We start from the raw sequence: 21,218 nt of genomic DNA on the forward strand, positions 1-21,218 counted from the left end.
GCATGCATTACATTGGGCCTCATGCTTTTTCACTATAGCTCCCTCACTGAACAAAGTGTTAATCAGGTGCCAGCATTGGTAAAAATCAGTCTGAGTTTGAAGATATGCCTTATGGTGCATTTCTGTGCATATTTTGTCAAACCTAGATTCCACTCATTTCAGTGGTCTTCCTCTTTAGTAAGCATCCATAGGATGGGAGCTCAGTGAATTTTGTAGCACTTTTTTTAAAAAGGAAACAACTTACTTGTTTGATGCTCCTTGCAGATTTGTCAATAATGTGAAGTTATTCCTTACACTTCTCAAACTAGCCAAGACCTACAAACAAACAAACAAACAAACAAACAAAAAAAGGCCACACTAAATATTAAAACAAGTGCAAGCATTCAGAACGTACATATAAACATTTAGACAGTTAAATACTCTAAAGCTTCATTGATTTAAGTAGTGGGAGATAACTAAGCACATGATTGACACTTTCCCCTTAAAACAATGGGATTTCACAGTATTGAACTTGATTGGATCGTGCCTAACAAGCAAAAAAGCCGCTAAATATTCAACTTCATTATACAATATACAGAGCTGATCTCATACATCCTTAATCAGGACAGTTATTTGTAGGAAACAGCACATGAAGCTGATGAAAAAGAAGTGATAAGTATAATGCAACTATCACAATCTAGCAATGCCATTATATTTGGAACAGGATGCCTGGGGTAGGGTGGGGCCGGAATGGGAGGCTGTGATCAAGACATTATGGCTGACTATACAGTAAGACCTGTGAAGCCTGACAAATCAGAAGGCCAGATGAAGTGACGAAGGAGGAATCACATGGGCCAGGATCCTTATGAAGCAAAGGTACAATACTCATAAGTTCACTCTGGGCTCTCAAATGCCTTAGATAGGCCACCATTAGCACTAGAATCAGTGTCACAATATTTGGAACATACCTGAGCAAAAGGTGTAACTATCAGGTCATCTCCATGTCTAGTAAGAAATGAAAAGAAAAAGAATCCCATGCAGTATTTTAATAAACAACCACATAGTCAAGAAACATGATGCATTCTCATATTGTTTGAAATCTTTGGGCAACATCCCATGTTACAGTTGCATACTCATGCTGTACATACAGATTAAGATTGTAGAGATGTGCACTGAAACACATATGTAGCAACTTTGAATCACTATGGAAATTCTGTTTCTTTACTGCTACACACCACCTTCCTAGTGTTGCATCCGATTTGGCCCTCACTCCCTTGCATTCTAACTCCCGTCTCTATGACGCACATCCATCTCTGCATCTCTTGGTTACGTATGACGTTTTCCACATCTCTTTCCTACCTCCTTAGTGTACCTCACTAAATGAGGTAAGTGATTATGAAAGAGAGGGCGGGTTGCAGATACCTTTTGGGTTGGTTGCAGACCATGTTTAGGCTGTAAAGTATATTTTGACACCATCTGCACGCATCACAAAGCCAAACCTGTTGAGAACTAGTCAGCCAATCTGTGGGTTCCTGGAGAGAAGATGGTGGTTACTTCTGATCTTCTGATCCTACTCCTACCCAGGGATATGCTACGGCTGGACTAAGCTTTACATCTGAGCCCTATCTTATAGCTTATCTTGCTGCAAAGAAAGCACAAACTGTAGCCAAGTTCTGTTCTATGACTTACTGCTCATGGTTTATCTGGCTTCAGATGCAATGCTAAGCCAAACTAAACCATGGCTTTATTCATGGGAGGACCAGAGGAAGAGCAAAGAAACAGTGATATTCTGTATGGGAACCTGAATTTTGTTCTTTTGCATTAAGCTTCGATTTGCATGGTTTGCCTTAGTGGTACATGCAAACAGTGCCAGATGTGCATGTATATGTTAAGGGGAATGTAACTTGAATGGTTAATGTGCATAATAGCTAGCCATTGTGCATATTCACCAGGCCTCATGGAGAATGTGCACGGAATCCTTCCATGAGGAGGGAATTGTGCACATTTCCCAGCCAAAATACATAATACCCAATGGGCATTGGGGGGAATGGGCACATAGTACATTGCATAATCTCCAACAGGCTTTGGGGTATGTCAATTTATTGAATGTATTTTGTATGTTCTTCGGACATATGCACATTATCAAATTAGTATGTGCAGTCTCCAAGAAACAAATCCTCTTCTTTATTTCTTGTTCAGAAGTCTGCAATCTGTACTCCCCAGGCTGCTTCTGACCCACTGTGTAATGTTACGTGGTCCACAAGATACCCTCACACTGATTGCCCAAGAATCAGGAATGGGGGGCTTGAAAGCTTATTAATTAATTGATTGATTACATTTTTATCTCACCTTTCCTCTAAAGGAGCCCTTTTTCCTGCAATCTAGCACCCCTTTTAACCACTCTCAGCTGTTTCCCAGACAGCTGAGTAGCACCTTCCATCCACCTTCCAGTGTGTAGGGTGGCGGCATGTAAGATCAGATGTATCTCCCAGCTTTCTTTTATAAGGTTACATCTTCTCTCCCCTGTGATTCCTATCAGGATTGGCCCCAGCTACTATAAAAAAAAACCATTAGCTTAATAGCAGCACTGAAGGAGGGGAACCTCCATCAGAAATGTGAGAAGGGGAGAGAAGCTGTAAAAGTCCCCTTTCTTGTTACATAATATTGCATAATATTGCATAACACTGTATGCATTATAGCTGGAAACTGTACAAAATTCAGCCAAGATTTGCACATTCTCCAGGGCCTGTTGAAGATTGTGTATACTGAACTGACAATGTGCACAAATCCCTCTTCATGGAAGGAATAAATGTACATTCTCCGTGAGGCCTGATGAATTTGCACAATGGCCAGTTATTATGCACATTAACCTAACCACTCAACTTACTTTCCTATTAACATATATACAGTAAATCTGCAATTTACACAGGGATTACGCTTCGGGGATCGCACCTAAAGCCCAATCACATATAGCCAAAGGACACTGGGGTCCAAAGACATTGGGTTCTTTTTTCCTAGGGTCTGATCCCATTTTATAAATAATTGCCAAACACATAAAGCTGAATGCACGCAAGTTAAATGCACATACATTGTGGGCTTACTGTATCTACCATTGCATATATATATATATATATATATATATATATATATATATGCCAACCTCAACTTATTTATAAACTGGAAAGATACTATGAAAGGATTATCTGCTTATGCTACCATATATTCAGTAAGAAACTCTTTACCACCTATACTATACCTCTTGTTTTATGTATCCATACAAGGCTGCTTCTAATGTTCTCCAATCATAGTGTATATTCATAAAAAGAAAATAATCCAAGCAGGAACTACCACTCGGTTCTTGCAATACACAGCAATAAGAGCCAGGAAATTCAAAGTTAGGGCTGTACACTCCCTCTCAGCTGGAAAAAGAGCAAAGCCATCTGAGTAAAGGTCAACTTTAAATTTTCTGGCTTTTGTTGACTTGTTTCATTGGTTTTAATGCTATTTGCAGAGATTTGCAGTGGATTTTCAGGATGGTAGATACAATGCATGGTAGAAAGGGCATTAAAATCTTTGGGGTTTTTATTAAATATATATTCTCATTTATAATCAAACATATACACACTAAACATTTTATTAATTAAAAAAACCCTATCCTTTTGACTTAGAAATATTACAACTGTGCTGATGTGTTTATATTGCTCTGGATATTCTGTTTATATATACTGTATACAATTAGAGATTATAGTCTTTACTTTTTGTGCATTAGTTGTTTTACTTGCATCTCAAACAAAAAACATTTTTTTCAACAGTCCCTATCATAACTTAGCATTATAAATAAATCACACTAAAGACATAATGCCCTACCATCTGGTTTATGTTTTTAAAGACTTAAAATGAAATTCTATACTCAAAAGTAAACGACACTGAATTATTTGAGACTTACTCCCAAGTAAGTATGTATAGGATTGCAACCTTAAATGCAAAAGGAAAGAGGATGGAAAAGGTAGATGAGGAGAACCATTGGATAATTCCAGAATAAGGAGGTAAGTTTTTGTTGAAAGCCAACTAAAGCCAAACTTATCTTCACCTATAAACCCTTAAATCTACAACACCATGTAGTTTTAATAACATTGCTGCAGGACTGTACAACCACATATAGCTAATGTAAGACATGCTCAATAGAAACTAGTAGCCAAGGGCAATCAGAATTTACTGCTTAACCTAGGCCATCAAATTGTTAATATGCATTGGTACGGCACATGGTCCTACTACAGTAGAGTATATTGTGATATGTGTACTTACTGTTCACTTGGTAGAGAGGAATTCCTGGACATGGTCTTTGGTGACAGGTCATAGTCACTGTCTGATCTATAAAGAAATGACTCTCTGCGCTGGCTGTGCCCTGGAAAAGTGGTATGGAGCACAAGTCCCGAAGAAGAGCCAGCCTGAGGGTCCAGTGGGCTGCGACCTGGTGAGGGGCCATTTTCCACATCAAAGCTGTCAATAAAGCAAGCATGGCTGTTACAGGATAGCATATTCTTCACCTTAGAGCATTGATTTATTTAGTGTGTTCAAATACAAACAATATCATTCACTCCTCCATGTTGCAACAGGGAAACGGAGATGCAGATATGCAAAGCCATCAGAACAATATTTTCCATGGGCGGCTGCCGTTGTACTTCTCTTTGTCTTTTTACTACTATTTAGTTTTCATTTTGTTAACAGCATCTCTTGTTAAAATCGTCCCACCATGTACTGCACACCATCATCTGCCTTTCCCAAACATTCTCTTCATGCATCGTCTCCCCTAAAGCTCTCTGAGAAATCTATACATCCTTTATGTGAGCTTAAAGCCACCTTTGAATAACCTTTGAGAGCACTCACTGTGGACACAGAGAAAAGCAAATGAGATGTCAAAATGCAGAACACACAAGATTTGCAGTAAAACAGCAATTCTGTAAATTTATCTCCCAGATGAGATCGATAACAACAAAGGCAAAATCAACCAAACAAAGGTGATTTCAGATTTGTCTGTAAGAGTGGTTATTCTAAGCACCAGGCATTCAATGGTAGAGTGGTACCTTGGTTGTTGAAGTTAATCTATTCCGGGAGTCTGTTCAACCCCCGGAACCATTCAAAAACCAAGGCACGGCTTCTGATTGGCTACAGGAGCTTCCTGCACTCAATTGGAAGCCACGGAAGCCACATTGGACATTCGGCTTCTGAAAAACGTTCGCAAACTGGAAGACTCACTTCCAGGTTTGTGGCATTTGGGAGCCAAGCTGTTCGAGAACCAAGGTACCACTGTACAATGCTCCCTTATACAGCGGTTCTTCCAGAACAGGAGGCATAATCACATCATGTGGCAGTAAACGGTTTGTGGCCTATGTGAAAAATATTCTCTTTTGTCTTCTCTGAAGGTCCTGGAAATTAACTGCACTGCAAGATATACACCTGGACAAAACAAGCATTTACTGAAGAATGCTGCTATATACAGAATCCTCAGAGCTCCAACCCTTACTCAAGAGTATAATGGATGGAGCCATTGCTACAAGAGCTCAGACAGCCTATCCATCAATCCCGCCAATCTCTTTTTATAGGCTTGACATCAATGTCTTTATTTATTGTTCCCTCAATGACAGAAGTGTAAGGGCTCCCTCACCCAAATCCCCTTTCTCCTCTAACCTCTCTTTGGAGGGTACCAACCTCTTAACTTTGTTCCCCTAAACTGCAAGCAGGATAGAATGCATCCCAACAATCCTCTCCTTCTCTCAGCTTTTCCTCTTCCTACTTCTTCATTAAGCCCAGGCCTCCCACAAAGCCCTTCTGCTTTATCACGGCATGATGGGAGGAGAGCTGCGCTGATCAGCCTGATCTGCTTTATTGCCAGCGGAGGTTCTTGCAAAGACTTACACAGACACAACACTATTCATGTTTTCCCCTCGCAGATGTATTGAAAATATTAAGGGGGGGAATATTTTAGGAGAAATGCGTACTAAAATGTGTAGAATTTAAATGCTGGCCTTTCATGTGTTCTTTTAAAAAGTTTTTTTTTTTACACACAAAACAAAATAGAACTGACCTGTGATACATTTCCAGTGAAACTGAAAGAGGACAAACTCAGGCTGATCTGAGCAGCAGCCCTTGTGTTCATGGTTTACGGTTTAGAATATGAGCCAGCCTACTAGTCTCGAATGTTTCCAGATGTGAGCTGATTAAAAATTGAATATAGTGAATCATTTGCAAGGGAATGCTAAAAGTGTTCATTCATGCTGGAGAAAATAGTCTCATCATTAATCCACCCTGAGGAGATACACACACACACAATGCTGCCATTTGTAATGCCTAATTTCATTCTTTGAATTTATACTGTCGAACTCTTGCAATGTCTTTTTCATAGGCCATGAAACTTATTTTGGGTTATTACTCAATAGGGGAGATAAACGGCTTGAACTATAGTAACTTGGTTGACTATATAACTCAGCTGATTCATTAGTGTGTGTGGGGGGGAGTTAATCATTTTTGTTTTCAAAACACTGTGTCTAACATTGCTGTTCTGAAGTCCTTATTTTGGAACTGATAAGGACTGCATCCTCCTATTTTCTTCTCAATATCAAGATACTCCTACCCTAATTACTGTTGAACAGATAAAAGTCATGCAGTATGAGATGCAATTAGTGCCTTAAGCTGTTTACATGTTCTGCACTTGAACTGTGTCTTGTGATAGCTAAAAGCAAGCAAGCTGAACACGAGAAAGTTGGAAAACATCTAATTTTCCTTGCTTAGTCATGTAGTTGGTTGTTTGCCATGGGCACCTTTGCAAACCAGAGAAACTGCTGTGGGTACCACGTGTTGCAGAACTCTCCCCTCCCCAGCTGTAACCCCCTGAAACTGCCCTCGCACCATGATTAATCTTGAGAAGAGTGTTCTTTCAGCTAAAGAAGGCTTCTTTCATGCCCTAACTTCAATTGTCAGCACTAAAGAACTAAGCACTAAAGAACACCTCTGTAGGAACAGATGCACTTACAGGTGCCATATTAATGGATGGTGATATTGAATGGGAAAAGTATTCTCCTGTACCATACAGTTTCCTGACTAGTACCTTCTTTTTCTGCATAGTTTTTAGGTTATACAGTTCCAGGTACGTTTATGCACCATGAAACATTCCTTTGCACTTTCCATGAAGTGGTGGCGAAGGATTTCTCTCCCCCCCCCCCCTTTAATTATGTTTTGGTGTGTGAGGATTTATACTCTATTGAGAAACTGCACTGCAATATCCTTGCAGTTTTTCATGTGAAAGAGAGAACACTTTAAACTATATATACAGTGGTACCTCGGGTTACATACGCTTCAGGTTACATATGCTTCAGATTACAGACTCCGCTAACCCAGAAATAGTACCTTGGGTTATGAACTTTGCTTCAGGATGAGAACAGAAATTGTGCGGCGGCAGCACGGCGGCAGCAGGAGGCCCTATTAGCTAAAGTGGTGCTCCACGTTAAGAACAGTTTCAGGTTAAGAACGGACCTCCAGAACGAATTAAGTACGTAACCAGAGGTACCACTGTATACATGTATATAGAGAGGGAAACCAGTGCAGAGATTACCATATTTAGTATGAACTTTATGATTTCTAAAACAGAACCATCAACTTTTTGTTTAGAAAGAACTCAGAAAGTAGTAGTAAAGCACTTTAGCAATCTATGAAAGTACAGGTAGAACGAACATCTTAACACCATAAAACTTGTCAATAACTAGGGATAGAGCAGCCATCAGTGGAGGCTGGTCAATAAGGTCAAATGGGACACTGCTCCACCAACTTCAGCCAGCCCCCAACTTCCTGCTTTCTTTCTTACAACTTAAGTCTAGCGGAGCGGCTTTAATTAATTCCGGCTCTGTCTACTGTTAGTTGCCCCCTGCCTTCCACTATTGGATACCAGCCAACACTGGTAACCATGGAAAACTTCAAAAACTGCCACTTTTGTCTCAATTGCTGCCTTCAGCACACACTTAAGAAGCAAGCAGACTTGCCCACATGGCCCGCACATGTTACACAAGGCACGCTTGGCAAATCCAGACAGTGATCAACTCCCGCCTGGAAACCAATGTCCCCACTGTGGAAGGATGTGTGGATCCAGAATTGGCTTCCACCGTCACTTATGGACTCATCGTTAAAACCGTGTTTATGGAAAACAATCCACTCGGCTACGAGTGATCGCCAAAGAAGAACTGCCTGTATGTGTTCACCCAGATTCTCTTTGAGATTGGATAACCAGAACTGTGCTCTGTGTTCCAGATGCAGTTGCACCATGTATTCATCTGAGATTATGCTTGCTGTTGAGAGAGAGGAAATGACAAATGCACTCGAAATTTGTTCCCACTATGCAAATCAATACACAAAGAATTTCTGGTGACTGTAATTCATTCTGTCTCCCCAGTAGTTGAATATGATCGGCAGAAAATGCTAGTAGCACATGCAAATACTATGCTTTAAAAAATATCTTCTTCTCAAACAAAATATTTATTCCTGAATTAATTCCATAGGATTACACTGCCATTGTAAAAATAAATAAATCTGATATTAATCAGCATGCCATCTGAAAGCTTATTACTAACCCCCCCCCCCTTTTTAAGTAATGTCTGAATTAAAACCAAACTGGAAAGTTCAAAATGCTGATCACTCATTTTTTTAATGATTCGACTCCCTGATAACAAGTCATATTATTTTCAGGTGTATATTAAGACGCTCTAAGGTATGATGTATGTCCACATTATGAGATTTTCCTGCCCCAGACTGAACTGTTTGCTGTCCTTTGCTTTCCCTTTATAACATCAAATCACAATGCAGCTTTGATAGTGTGAAATGATTACAAAATTGGCTAATCCCAAACAATCACTCATGTTTAATTACTATAATTCTAATGTTTTTAGAATTTCAGCTATGTTTCATATCAATCCCCAGGAATTCCACTGCTAACCTGACAGACCAACAACAAGCATCTGGGTCTAATTTGCTCAAAGAGCGTGTGGGATGAGATCTGAATCTCCGATGTGAGCCCAGCAGAGAATGTTTTCACAGCTGCAAAATCTTTGAACCCAGAAGAACTCCTAACTCATCCACTAAGACTTTCTCTTTATTATCTCTTAAGGGAAAGGGTGGGAGATGAGTTTACTATACTGGGATATTAAACATGCGTGGACAAACTCAAAATTGGTCTAAAAATCTCCTGGCAAACTTGCTGAATGCAACACACTGCACTTCCAACATCACTTTCTGAAAGTTCGTGTAATACAGTGGTACCTTGGGTTACATACGCTTCAGGTTACATACGCTTTAGGCTACAGACTCCACTAACCCAGAAATATTACCTCGGGTTAAGAACTTTGCTTCAGGATGAGAACAGAAATCGTGCAGCGGCGGCGCAGCGCAGCAGGAGGCCCCATTAGCTAAAGTCGTGCTTCAGGTTAAGAATAGTTTCAGGTTAAGAACAGACCTCCAGAACGAATTAAGTTCTTAACCCGAGGTACCACTGTACTTTTTTTTATTTTGTGAACCGCCCTGATATCTTATGATACAGGTCTAATAAATAAGTCTAATAAATAATATAATAAAATGAAATAATAAAATGAGTTAGTGTAGCCACTATAGTTTCCTAATAAATTCTGCAGAACTTCTAGCTACAGCTATCCCATTTGCTTTACATTTACTCTGAAGTTGATATTTTTTCAGGCCCATTTATTTTGCCTTTCACGGAAGTGGCTTCCTACACTGCAGGAACATTTTCAGGCCTCCTCCTCATTCAGCAATACATGAGAAACTTTCCTCCCACAAGTTCTCTGGCACATGCAGAGAACCTCAGGGAGGGGGATCAGTGTTGACTGCCAATTAGCGCTGGTAGTACGCCAAGCAAAACTTTGTGGAGCTCTGTGTGTGTGTCTTTTTAGATAGCTAGAGATATATAAACAGTTTAGCAGGACTGCACTAGCACTCTTGTGACTCAGAACAAAGAACTTGTATATCCATAACTGGATCTTCTCACATAATTTTATTTTCCAAAAAGCAGCTGTGGGAGGCCTGATTTGGATGGGGGCTGCAAAATAGAGCAGTGGGGAACCTAATCTTTTCTCCTCGTTTCAATTCTCTGCTGCAATACATTCCCCCTTTCAAGCTGCCATTAACTGCAGACAGAAAACAAAGACAGGCACCCTCTGTGGCACAAATTCTAGCTTCCAAATATTGCAATTTTTAGACTTTCAAAATCAACATACGCTAAGCAAAGAAAGCTAGTATACATGACATGTCAGCAAGATTGTGGCTGTCTCTGGCGAATACATGTGCACACCATAATGATCAGGAACCATTCCCCTAATTTGCTCCAGATTAATAAGGTGGCATTTAGAAGCCCATGGCATGTAGGCAACACATGTGTCATTTGAGAAATTCTTTCCATGGAACTCAGAATTCCAATTTAAATGTCTCCCAAGTTCTCTTAGAATTCATTTTCCCAGTCTTTAGAAGGTCAGCAATATTTAAAATATTTTCATCTTATATATCTCATTTATTGTCCCTATTTACCATCGCAAATACCATTAATGATCTACAAAAGATCTCATTTTGTAATCGTATCATGGCAAGAAAGTTACTCCATTGCAATTTATGATATTATGAGAGTACAAGGACAATTTGGAAGAACTTCATAATGATATCTCTTTCCTTTGTGGGAAAAATCAAGGTATCTTAGAAGTTTCAGTTATAACTTATTTCATGTGTATTTGTTTCTGACCTGTTTATCAGCAGCTGCTTGATTCACAATTTATTCTCCTTTTCTTACACAGTCTGTGCGAGCCAAAACAGTCACACTCAGAATGTTAGCTTTTCAGGTAGAGTGTTAGCTTTTCAGCAGAGTACTCAGTTGACGCTGACTGAATAAGGTTATAAATTATGCTCACCATCCATTCACAAAACTAAGAAACAAAATCACATACAGAATGTCTCTAGATATTCCATTAAAATGTTATCTGTTTCATTTGAAATAGTCATTTGATTCAGATACCAGATCAATCCATGCATGCAAATATATTCCCCTGTCTCCTCAGCAACGTATGGCACACAACATAAGGGCAATAGCATGGTTCATGTGCATTCACAGCTTTATTTAGGCCATCTGAAAGGTCAGTGTTACTCAACTGTCATTTCTCCTGTTTTCCATACACTTTTAAATGTGTTTCACATGTAGAAACTCATCTGCTTCGTACAGATAAAAAGGTAAATGGATGTGACATAATGATTTCCCCCTTAACTTCTGGTTAACAGCCACATTCTTATTCACACCTTTTTGTACTTGAATTAAAACTAAATCTCAGTGTAATCAGGGAGAGGATTGCATGGTGCCAGCAATATTTAATATGATCCATAGCTTGATACAAAGTAAATAATGAGTTGAATCCAAGTAAGCTATATTTCAGTAAGTCACCTCTGAATAGGACGTAACTGGATTCAACACTATTTTTTTTCTTGTTAATTCTGAATACAGTGGTACCTTGGGTTACATACGCTTCAGGTTACAGACTCCGCCAACCCAGAAATATTACCTCGGGTTAAGAACTTTGCTTCAGGATGAGAACAGAAATTGTGTGGTGGCAGTGGGAGGCCCCATTAGCTAAAATGGTGCTTCAGGTTAAGAACAGTTTCAGGTTAAGAACAGACCTCCGGAACGAATTAAGTACTTAACCCAAGGTACCACTGTATAGAAAGAGGCAAATATAAAACCTTCTTAAAAAAAAAAAATCGAATTCAAGCAATTACTGTAATATAATAATGACTGTGTATTTGAAAGTATTATCCTCCTATTTCCTAGACCTGGAGTGGGGAACCTTTCTGCGTTAGAGGGCCAAACTCCCTCTTGGGCAGGCTTCCAGGGGCCACATGCCTGTGCTGGGAAGGGCTAGAGGAAAAGTGGGTGGAACAAGGAATGCCCATGTTGTATTTGTACAGTAGGTTAGTTTCTACATGCATCTCTCTCTATCCTCTGTCCAGGGAAGCAAATCATTGGAGTTCAAGGACATATTTCAGCTGGGGAAGCATACTCAAGAAGGCCTGGGAAGAGGGGCTGTGGCTGAGGAAGGAGGGAACCTGTGGATAATTTTAAGGGTCAGATGGAGATGGTTGGTGGGCTGCATTTGGCTCCTGCCCCTGACCATTCTCATGCCTTTCATAGAGAGTATTAAAGTGTTGGGGGGAAACTTGAATGATAGCCTAGTGTGGCCACTCCTTAATGCCTTTTTGCTTACATTTCTGTAAACATATAAATGGCTCTACAGTGGAACCTCGGTTCCCAAACGCCTCCGTGGTCATACGTTTTGGTTCTCGAATGCCAAAAACCTGAAACTAAATGTTTCTGTTTTCAAACATTTTTCAGAACCTGAACGTGTGACGCAGCTTCCGCTGAGTGCAAAGAAGCTCTTGCAACCAATGGGAAGCTGCAGTTTTTGAACGTTTTGGAAGCCGAATAGGCTTCCGGAATGGATTTTATTCAAGAACCAAGGTACCACTGTATTTGTCTCTCTCACTGATAAAGGAAAGCAATGGTTGGTTTCTACAACTGTAGGGTCCTTTAGATCACTACATTTTTAAAGAACACCCCAAAGGTAACACCAGGGGTCAGCAAACTTTTTCAGCAGGGCGCTGGTCCACTGTCCCTCAGACCTTGTGGGGGGCCGGACTATATTTTTTTTGGGGGGGGGGGATGAACGAATTCCTATGTCCCACACATAACCCAGAGATGCATTTTAAATAAAAGCACACATTCTACTCATGTAAAAACACGCTGATTCCCAGACCATCCGCGGGCCGGATTTAGGAGGCGATTGAGCCGGATCCAGCCCCCGGGCCTTAGTTTGCCTACCCATGGGTAACACGGACAATTGTTGCTTGTTATTTTAAGGAGGCAAAATGTAACACTGCAGTAGGCTCTCAAGATGGAGCAGTTTTGGGTAACAACTGACCTCAAAGTTAACCACTCAAAGATGAGATGATCACAAGCTCGATGGATGCTTCTGCAACCTCAGGCCTCTCCCTCTCTGCTTCATGTCCTGAGTCTGCATGGCTTCCAGCATCTGGCTCTTCTCTCTCAATCAAGCCTGTTGCTTCTTCAGCATCAACCATTCTGTTCCCCTTCATCCTCAGACCTGTCCTCAGGGTCCCACCACCACTTCCCTGGCTCTGAAACTCCTCCTCTAGGGCTTCCCTAGGGCATTTTCTGGCTAGAGCTTCCCACCATTCTTCAACATCCAGCCAGTCCCTGAAATCAACTCATGCCATCATGATTTAAACTCTAAATACTGTAGAGGTGTCAATACTGAATACTATTAATGAGCCCCATATTAGGAATCATAGCAAGCAGCTGCTATTCAGTGAGTGCCATCTACTGGAATACAGCATCCCAGCTGTAGTTCTAGTCATTGCCATGATAATTACTCAAAAAATCCACCCATCTGAAGCCAGAGGTGGGCAACTGGGTGCAGTTGGCAATACTTTGTAGAACTATCTACAGAAAACATGTTTAAATAATGGAGAAAGAGATGTACTGATCAGACTAGATTGTGACTCTTGCCTTTGTTAATATTGTTGGCTATCAGCTGCCTATATGCCACCAGCTCTAACCACCAACTTGCCAGATTTTCAGTTCATGATGCTGTTAACGGAGAAATCTGAGGGCTCCCTTGGACAAAAAACAAGGGCACCAGCCAGGAATACCAGAGCAAAACAGCAGCCAGTAGGCTTGGTCTTTATTGAAGACTGTTGCGACAGGACTCCCACCTGCCACCAGGTGAAACAAGATGGAAGCCCTGAACAAAAGAAGACCCCAACTTTTATTAGCTACTAATCCCCCATGCTACACCCCTAAGGGGTTCAGGGAGGAGTTGTGGTGGTAACCTGAGTGTCTTTTCACCTTTCCGGTTCCTCCTTTCCCCCTCCCCATGATTACATTCCTGAGGACAAAGAGGAGTTCACTGTTTCCTGCCCCCCAGAGGGAAGGGCTGGTCACTGTCCTTTGTTTCAGTCCGTACTGAATCCACTTCCATATGCAGGTCCTTTGTGAGTGTAATGATCTTCTGTCTAGGACCATCAAGGTTGGCATGCCAACTGGGTAGGGCTCGCTGTGGACATGTTGGCTGCCTTGTATCAAGTCTCCCCCCTTTGATAGTCCTTCCTTCATGGTGTAAAATAAAAGTGGAACGGTACAGATCCGATGTATGTCTGATTTGTGTGAGTGTGTCGTGTTTGTACAAACTGAATGATTGGGGGGGGGGGGGTCCTGCAACAATGCCCACTAGGAAATGTCATTTCCAACACCTCATCATTTGTTCTTTGAGCTCTTTATCACATTGCCTTTAATTAATTTAGATTTAGAATTAATGTAGATTATTCTATAAATCACACCAGTACAGCATTGTAACTGTTATGCCATAGTAACTTGCATTTTAGCCAGATTAGGAGATTTAGTGGCAATCCTATCTTTAACCACCTTATTTAACTTGAAATACAAGAATACATTCCTAAAAGAAAATAAGATAATAATCTTTCTATAGTCTTTGGAGATCCATATTAATCTTCATCTGACAGAATGGAAAGATAGCTCAGATCTCAGGTACAACAAATTACTACTGTGGAATATTATTTATAAGACACCATTCAAACAGTCCAAAGACTGCTTACAATGATAAACATACATACTATTGGGAATGGAGATGGTGTCTGATTGGGACCTTGCCATTTTCCCAAATAAAACCCTGCCCCATAGTTGCCATTTGACCCATATTGTACCTGATGCTTTGCCATGTTGAGTAAAAACAAAAACAAAAAAGGTGGGTTTGACGTTTTTGTAAATGAGGAAAGTGACTTAATCAGCAAAATGGCACAGTGAAAATAGTTAATTCCCTTCCTTCCCCCCTTGCCCTGCGCCTTAATTTGCTAAACTTCTGGGAATTGATGAGAGGCGATCCAGCTGCATAACGTGTAATTCAGGAAGCTAGCATATGTATCTGAGGCACTGCTAGCAGAATAAGGAGTTGAAAAAAATCCAAGAAGAACAAACTGCATTCCTTATTGCTAAAGCAGAAGTTATAAAACCAGCAAAAGCATGATAAAAAATGTTTCCCTCCCCACCTCCTACTGCCTTCTAGATGTTAACCGAAGGCAGGGCAGTAGGTGGCTCTGTAGCATTACTTGTCAGCACCAAGTATTCTAAGTAGGAGGGAGGCGTGAAAGCAAAATATTACAGATCTGTGTTACTGTATTAATTCACTGAAATATGCATTTTAGGAGATACCAAAGCACGGCACATTGCACACGATGAAAATACACATTGATTTGCTCCAATATTAAGTGCAAAAGAACTCTGTGAAAAATACGGTGGGTTAAACACACCCACCCACCCACCCATCCCGAAACCACATTTTCTAGACTGTTACATAAGACCTAGACATTATTTTTTGCCTCAGCTAAAAGTGCAGAGCTTTAACTATAGAGATGCTAAAAGAAAACGTCAAGCATTATTTTTCTAAGAGAAGATCAATTTGATATTAATTGGAAGGGAGTGGAGAGAGGCAGACTAAGTTTGTAATTAGTGAAGACTGCTTCTGCATGCCATAAACCACCCTCCTTGCCCTGAGAGCTGACAGGAAAACCATAAGGGGTTTTCTGGTCTTTTGAGTATGGGTAGAAAAGTTGGCGTGGGGACGTATTGCTTGTGACTATTACTGTCAGCAGCTTTAGAAATATTTTGAGCACAAACCTGTGGAAAATATGGTATGCACCGTACTTTTCCATGTATAAGACGAGGTTTCACCCCTCTAAAAGTATGTTCAAAAATGTGCCTTGTCTTATACATGGATAGTGAATGGGGTGGACAGGTGATTGGCTGCAGCTGTGGTCAGTGATGATTGTTGGCTGCTAGAAGGGCTGCTTTGGATTGGCTGCTGCTTCTCTAATTGGGTTGGCGATTGGTTTCCGCAGCAAACACTGCTGTGGATTGGCTGTCGCTGCCGCGATTGGCAGTGAAGGAATGGGTTTCCAAAACCCAAAACTGACTGTGCAGGCAGTTTTTAAACTGCACCAAAATCCCCATTTCTCCTTAGCTAAAATGCATAAACTTTAGCCGTTGAGCAAATGCAAAACAAGAACACAGCTCTCTCCCTTATCAGTTTGACGGCAAGACTGGCCTTGACTTTACCAGTAGAACAGACACAGACATATCTTATGTCCTGACCACAAATGACGCAGAGACCCAAGTCTGGGACTAACGTCAGAGCATGTTCTCGGAAGTAGTGACCTCTTGCTCCAAGATAGAAGTAGGAACAGGAATATCCTTTTATGGTCAGGAGTGCAGGAAGGAAATCGCTTTTATGGTTAAGAGTGCCGGAGCAGGAACATATGTGATGTCAACCTACGTATACAAGCTGACGTGGTTGGAAGGAGGGAGAGGGTGCCTGGAGGATATATATACTGCATGAAACTTGTCATTTCTTTGGACTTGCTGTGGACTTGATCACACAAGTGCCTTCTGCTATCTGGAGAGCAGAATAAACTCTTTCTTTGAATCAACCTCAGGTATCGTTTGACTTCCTTCCTCCTGTCCCGGAGCAACGCTGACCCAATCGGTGGATTCCAATAAGGCTACAGCAGCTGCTGTTCTGGGACGCACATGATTGCCAGCAAACAGCTTTTCTCAGTCGGGCAAGAGATTTTTTGCTGGGGAAGGGTCTGTTTGCGATTGGCTATTGCTGTGGCAAGTGGGCGATTGTCAGTGTCGATGCTGCATGTGAGCGATTTTTGGCAATTTCTCCCCCTAAAGCTGTAAAACTCAGGTCAATCCCCACCAAAAGCTAAACAACTCTGAGCCATCTCCCCCGCCCCATATTCTTAAATTTGAGTCCCCCAAAATGGGGGGGGGGGGTCTTATACAAGGGGGCGTCTTATAGACGGAAAAGTATGGTAAATAAAATATGGCTATATTCATAAAACCTTGATTTACAATACGCCCCACCATGAACGAGCTGTGCAATTCCTAATTATAGCAAAAATCAAGAGCTTGGACTCTTGCTTACAACTTACCAGTAGGAAGTAAGTAGCTCTGACTGTTTCCTCTAAGGAAGACTGCTGAGCAGGTATAAATTATGATTGCCAGGCTCTTCACACATACTTTTTGGTCACAAACATTTTGATCCAGCAAGGAGTTCAGATAACTAGGAACTATATTTCGACCAAATATCGGTTCAGAAATGCAAATATTGAAATGTAGTTGTAATTATTTTTATTAGGACCCATGGAAGGTATCGGGGGGGGGGGGAGCAGGAGATTCAGAGTAATCTCAGTATTTGGATTTTGAATTGTTGTTTGTTGTGTGTGTGTGTGTGTGTGTGTGTGTGTGTGTACACACACACACACACACACACACACATATAAATAAATAAAAATTAAAAAATTATTTAAAAAGAAAGAAAGGAATGCAAATATGTTTCCATCCCCATCCCCTAAGCCTTAGTGGTATTAGTTCTTCAGTTCAATAAATATCATTGCAGTTGGCCTCTTTTCTAAATCCCAAATCTGAGATAGCCACAAGATTTAAAACCTCAGGTTTCATTTAAAATTAAAGTAAATCACGGCACAAGGCCTCAGGGAAGCAGAAATGGTTTAAAATAGGTCCCAGGCTCTGCAAATTAGTTTCACTAATTCAGATGAAGGGGGAAATTATCAGAATAATATTCTAGTCAACAGCCTGGTTTTCTCTGGATCTCAAGGGATTATCAAATGGGTGTTAAAACAATATGCTACTGTCCTGCCTCATGGCCTAGTTCTACATTATCTCAGAAATGTTCAGAAACGTATCATGTGCAGCCACTCTCCTTTGCAGGCATGCTCCTCCTTCAGTTGCTGGTCGTGGCGCAACCTGTTTGGATGTTGTCTTTATTGGACAAGACAAAGCACATGCAGAGATGTTAGAGAGTGTCCAAGGTGACAAACTTAAGAAAGGAAGAAATTCTTGTTGCTGCTGATACATTTTACGCAACACTCACCTGAAGTGGATTTAAAACACACACATACATCTATATTTAACTTCCCTCCCTGCAAACACCTGTTATGGGGGAGAGAGAAACATATAATCACAGGGCTAAAAAGGCCCCATGTAGTCCTCTAATGAGGTCTTCTGGGCTTCACTATTTCCCACATGAACGGAATGTTCACACAAAACTATATACAAGGCTCTCTGGTAGCTATATTCTGCAAGGCTAATAGTGCTGGGAAAACTGTCCTTCAGGGAAAGTTGTCCGGCATTGGCAGTCTTTTAACTGAATAATGTCTGCTAAAGTTTCTAAGGAATCCAGTGCTCCCCAGAAGAGTGTGAAAGCCACAAGCCCAGATACACAATCCTTTGATTTTCATATTCCACAGTCTGTTCAGATATTAGGTAAAAAGGTCAAGGTAAAGGACCCCTAGAGGGTTAAGTTCAGTCAAAGGCAACTGTGGGGTTGCGGCCCTGATCTTGCTTTCAGGCCGAGGGAACCGGCGTTTATCCACAGACAACTTTCCGGGTTATTTGGCCAGCATGGCGAAACCTCTTCTGGTGCAACGGAACACCATGATGGAAAACAGAACGCGTGGAAACGCTGTTTACCTTCCCGCTGAAGCGGTACCTATTTATCTACTTGCACCGGCATGCTTTTGAACTGCTAGGTTGGCAAGAGCTAGGACAGAGCAACGGGAGCTAACCGTGTCATGGGGAATCAAACCACCGACCTTCTGATCAGCAAGCCCAAGAGGCTCCGTGGTTTAGACCACAGCGCCACCCGCATTCCTATATCTTTCAGATATTAGCACACCACTAACAGAGGAAGCAAGGTGCACCCTGCCAGGTACTAGAGAGTTGCAGCCAGTTGCTCACACAGTTGAACTATGCCACATATTCTAATATACTTTACAAACAACCTCCATGGATCACCAACCATTCTAACATGTATTTAAATACCAGCTTCTCATCGAATGTAAAATTGGTCCAAAACTGAGGACTGTGCATTTGCACATCTGCACATTTTTACATGTATGCATAAAGGTATTCACACATGTGCTCCACAGAGCAATTTCCAGTCCTGAAAGACCTTTCTGAAAAGTGCTTTAGCACTTAAGGCTGGATGATGTCCAAAACACCAATCAATCGTGAGACTAAGAGAATTATCTGTCTACCAGCCCCAGGGAAAGTCTGGTAAAGAGCAAGATCAAAAAAGCAAGAGAAATCTAGTGGGCATTGCCTTTATGCAACACCATGAAGGTCACATGCGACATACTCTATTAATCAGCCACATCAACCAAAAAGACTATTTGAGCAAGGTAAACAAAACAAAAATGGCCAATATTAGAGAGTCGCTATTTACACAGCTGAACCGAACAGAAAGGATGGCCAGCTCAAGTCGGACATGAAATATGTTTAAATTTCACACATGATTATAGTAAGGCTGCATTCTGCAAATTTATTGAAAAAATATAGTACTCCACAAGACAATGTTTTATTTTTCAGATACTGTCATCTAAATACAGCTAACTCAGGTATTTCACAGTAATCTGATGGTTCTGGAGCTTTTTCTCTCTATTTGCTTCATTTTATTTACTTCTGTTCTCTGAATATGGTTTATTGAGTGATCAGAATTACACAGATTCATGTGCAAGGAACCGATGTGTGTGTGTTATATGTCATTTGATGTTTACACATTCCCTCCTATTCCTCCAGCAATGCCTAGCCTCGTTCACATTTCATGCAAAGCCATGGTTTGTTTAAGCTGTGTGATATTCAAACAAACCATGGCCTGTTTACTGAAGGCTTGGCTTGCTTTCTCCCTGCCTACTCTTCACTGCCTGCCAATATCCTAAGTAATTTTGCAGTGCCCTAACCTGGCATTACCAGACCCCTCTCCACTGGCTGCCTGTATGAAAGAGTTGAGATCTCCATCAAACTGTTTGGCTGATCGCAGCAGCAGCAGCAGCAGCATCATACCAGTACCCCCTGCCTTCCCCTTTCAAAGGAACAGCTGGCATTTCTCAAGTCAAGAAGCTCTTTAACCTTTTCCTTGTACTGCTCTGCTCAGAAATTTGTTTTCCGCTGTTTTGTAACTCCCCATCCACTTTTGGATAAAGTGAATTCCTGACAAAACATAGGAGTCTTTGGGGTGGGATGGGGTAACCCAGCACAGGACACAGTTTTGAAATTCATCAACATTCCTGACATACACCTGCCTCAAAAGAATGCCCTCACCATAGGATATCCCAACCTGGAAAGAAGTCCCCTATCAATAATCGCCAACATTCTTGAAGCTACCAAACATTTGGGTTAAACCACAGAGCCTAGGACTTGCCGATCAGAAGGTTGGCGGTTCGAATCCCCGCGACGGGGTGAGCTCCTGTTGCTCGGTCCCTGTTCCTGCCAACCTAGCAGTTTGAAAGCACATCAAAGTGCAAGTAGATAAATAGGTACCGCTCCAGCGGGAAGTTAAACGGCATTTCCGTGCGCTGCTCTGGTTTGCCAGAAGCGGCTTAGTCATGCTGGCCACATGACCTGGAAGCTGTACGCTGGCTCCCTCAGCCAATAAAGCGAGATGAACGCCGCAACCCCAGAGTCGATCATGACTGGACCTAATGGTCAGGGGTCCCTTTACCTTTAAACACCGCAAACCCACAGGAAATGAGTCCACCTGTATGCCGTACTAATAATCAGTAAGCACTTTTAGAAGTTCAACCAGAAAGCCAAAAATCCTTTCCTCTGTCCACCTTGACTGTTCCCTTTCTGCCAATGAAGATACTTGTTTTCATGAAGGATCATACTTTCTTCATCACAAAATTAGGAAAGCAAGCACCAAATCCTGTGACTGAATGCAAAACAGGGCTGGGGGGGGGGGGACGACGCATGCTTGAACAAGGCGGCGTGAGCAAAGGTCTGTGGTACAAGTCGGTAGTAACTTAAACTTTGGGGAAAGTGTGGGTTAGTGGTCCCAAATGAACTGGGATATGTCAGGCATGGGAAGGTTCAAGTTGCAGCTGCAAGGAAAGAGAGTGCGCTCCAAATTCTTTCTTATGAACTTCCATTTGGAGGTTTCTGTGCATTTTTTTCTGTTGCTTTGCATGGTAAGTTAAACTGAGAGGTGGTCATTAGTCAAAAGACAACCAGTGAAGTTTCATGGCTGAATGAA

General features: G+C 41.4%; 1 protein-coding gene across 2 annotated transcripts in view; it reads right to left on the bottom strand.

Annotated features, from left to right (window-relative positions):
• Nucleotides 1-21,218, bottom strand: part of PDE4B (phosphodiesterase 4B) — a 253,577-nt gene that overhangs the window by 54,553 nt on the left and 177,806 nt on the right. For both annotated transcript variants that reach the window (XM_028733175.2, XM_028733177.2), the window contains 3 exons: nucleotides 4,285-4,479; nucleotides 948-984; nucleotides 245-315 (listed from right to left, as the gene is read on the bottom strand). In XM_028733175.2, the coding sequence (XP_028589008.1) occupies nucleotides 245-315; nucleotides 948-984; nucleotides 4,285-4,479 (303 nt within the window). The remainder of the gene's footprint in view (nucleotides 1-244; nucleotides 316-947; nucleotides 985-4,284; nucleotides 4,480-21,218) is intronic.

Source organism: Podarcis muralis, chromosome 5 (assembly GCF_964188315.1).
Source record: "Podarcis muralis chromosome 5, rPodMur119.hap1.1, whole genome shotgun sequence".
NCBI classification, from domain to species: domain Eukaryota; kingdom Metazoa; phylum Chordata; class Lepidosauria; order Squamata; family Lacertidae; genus Podarcis; species Podarcis muralis.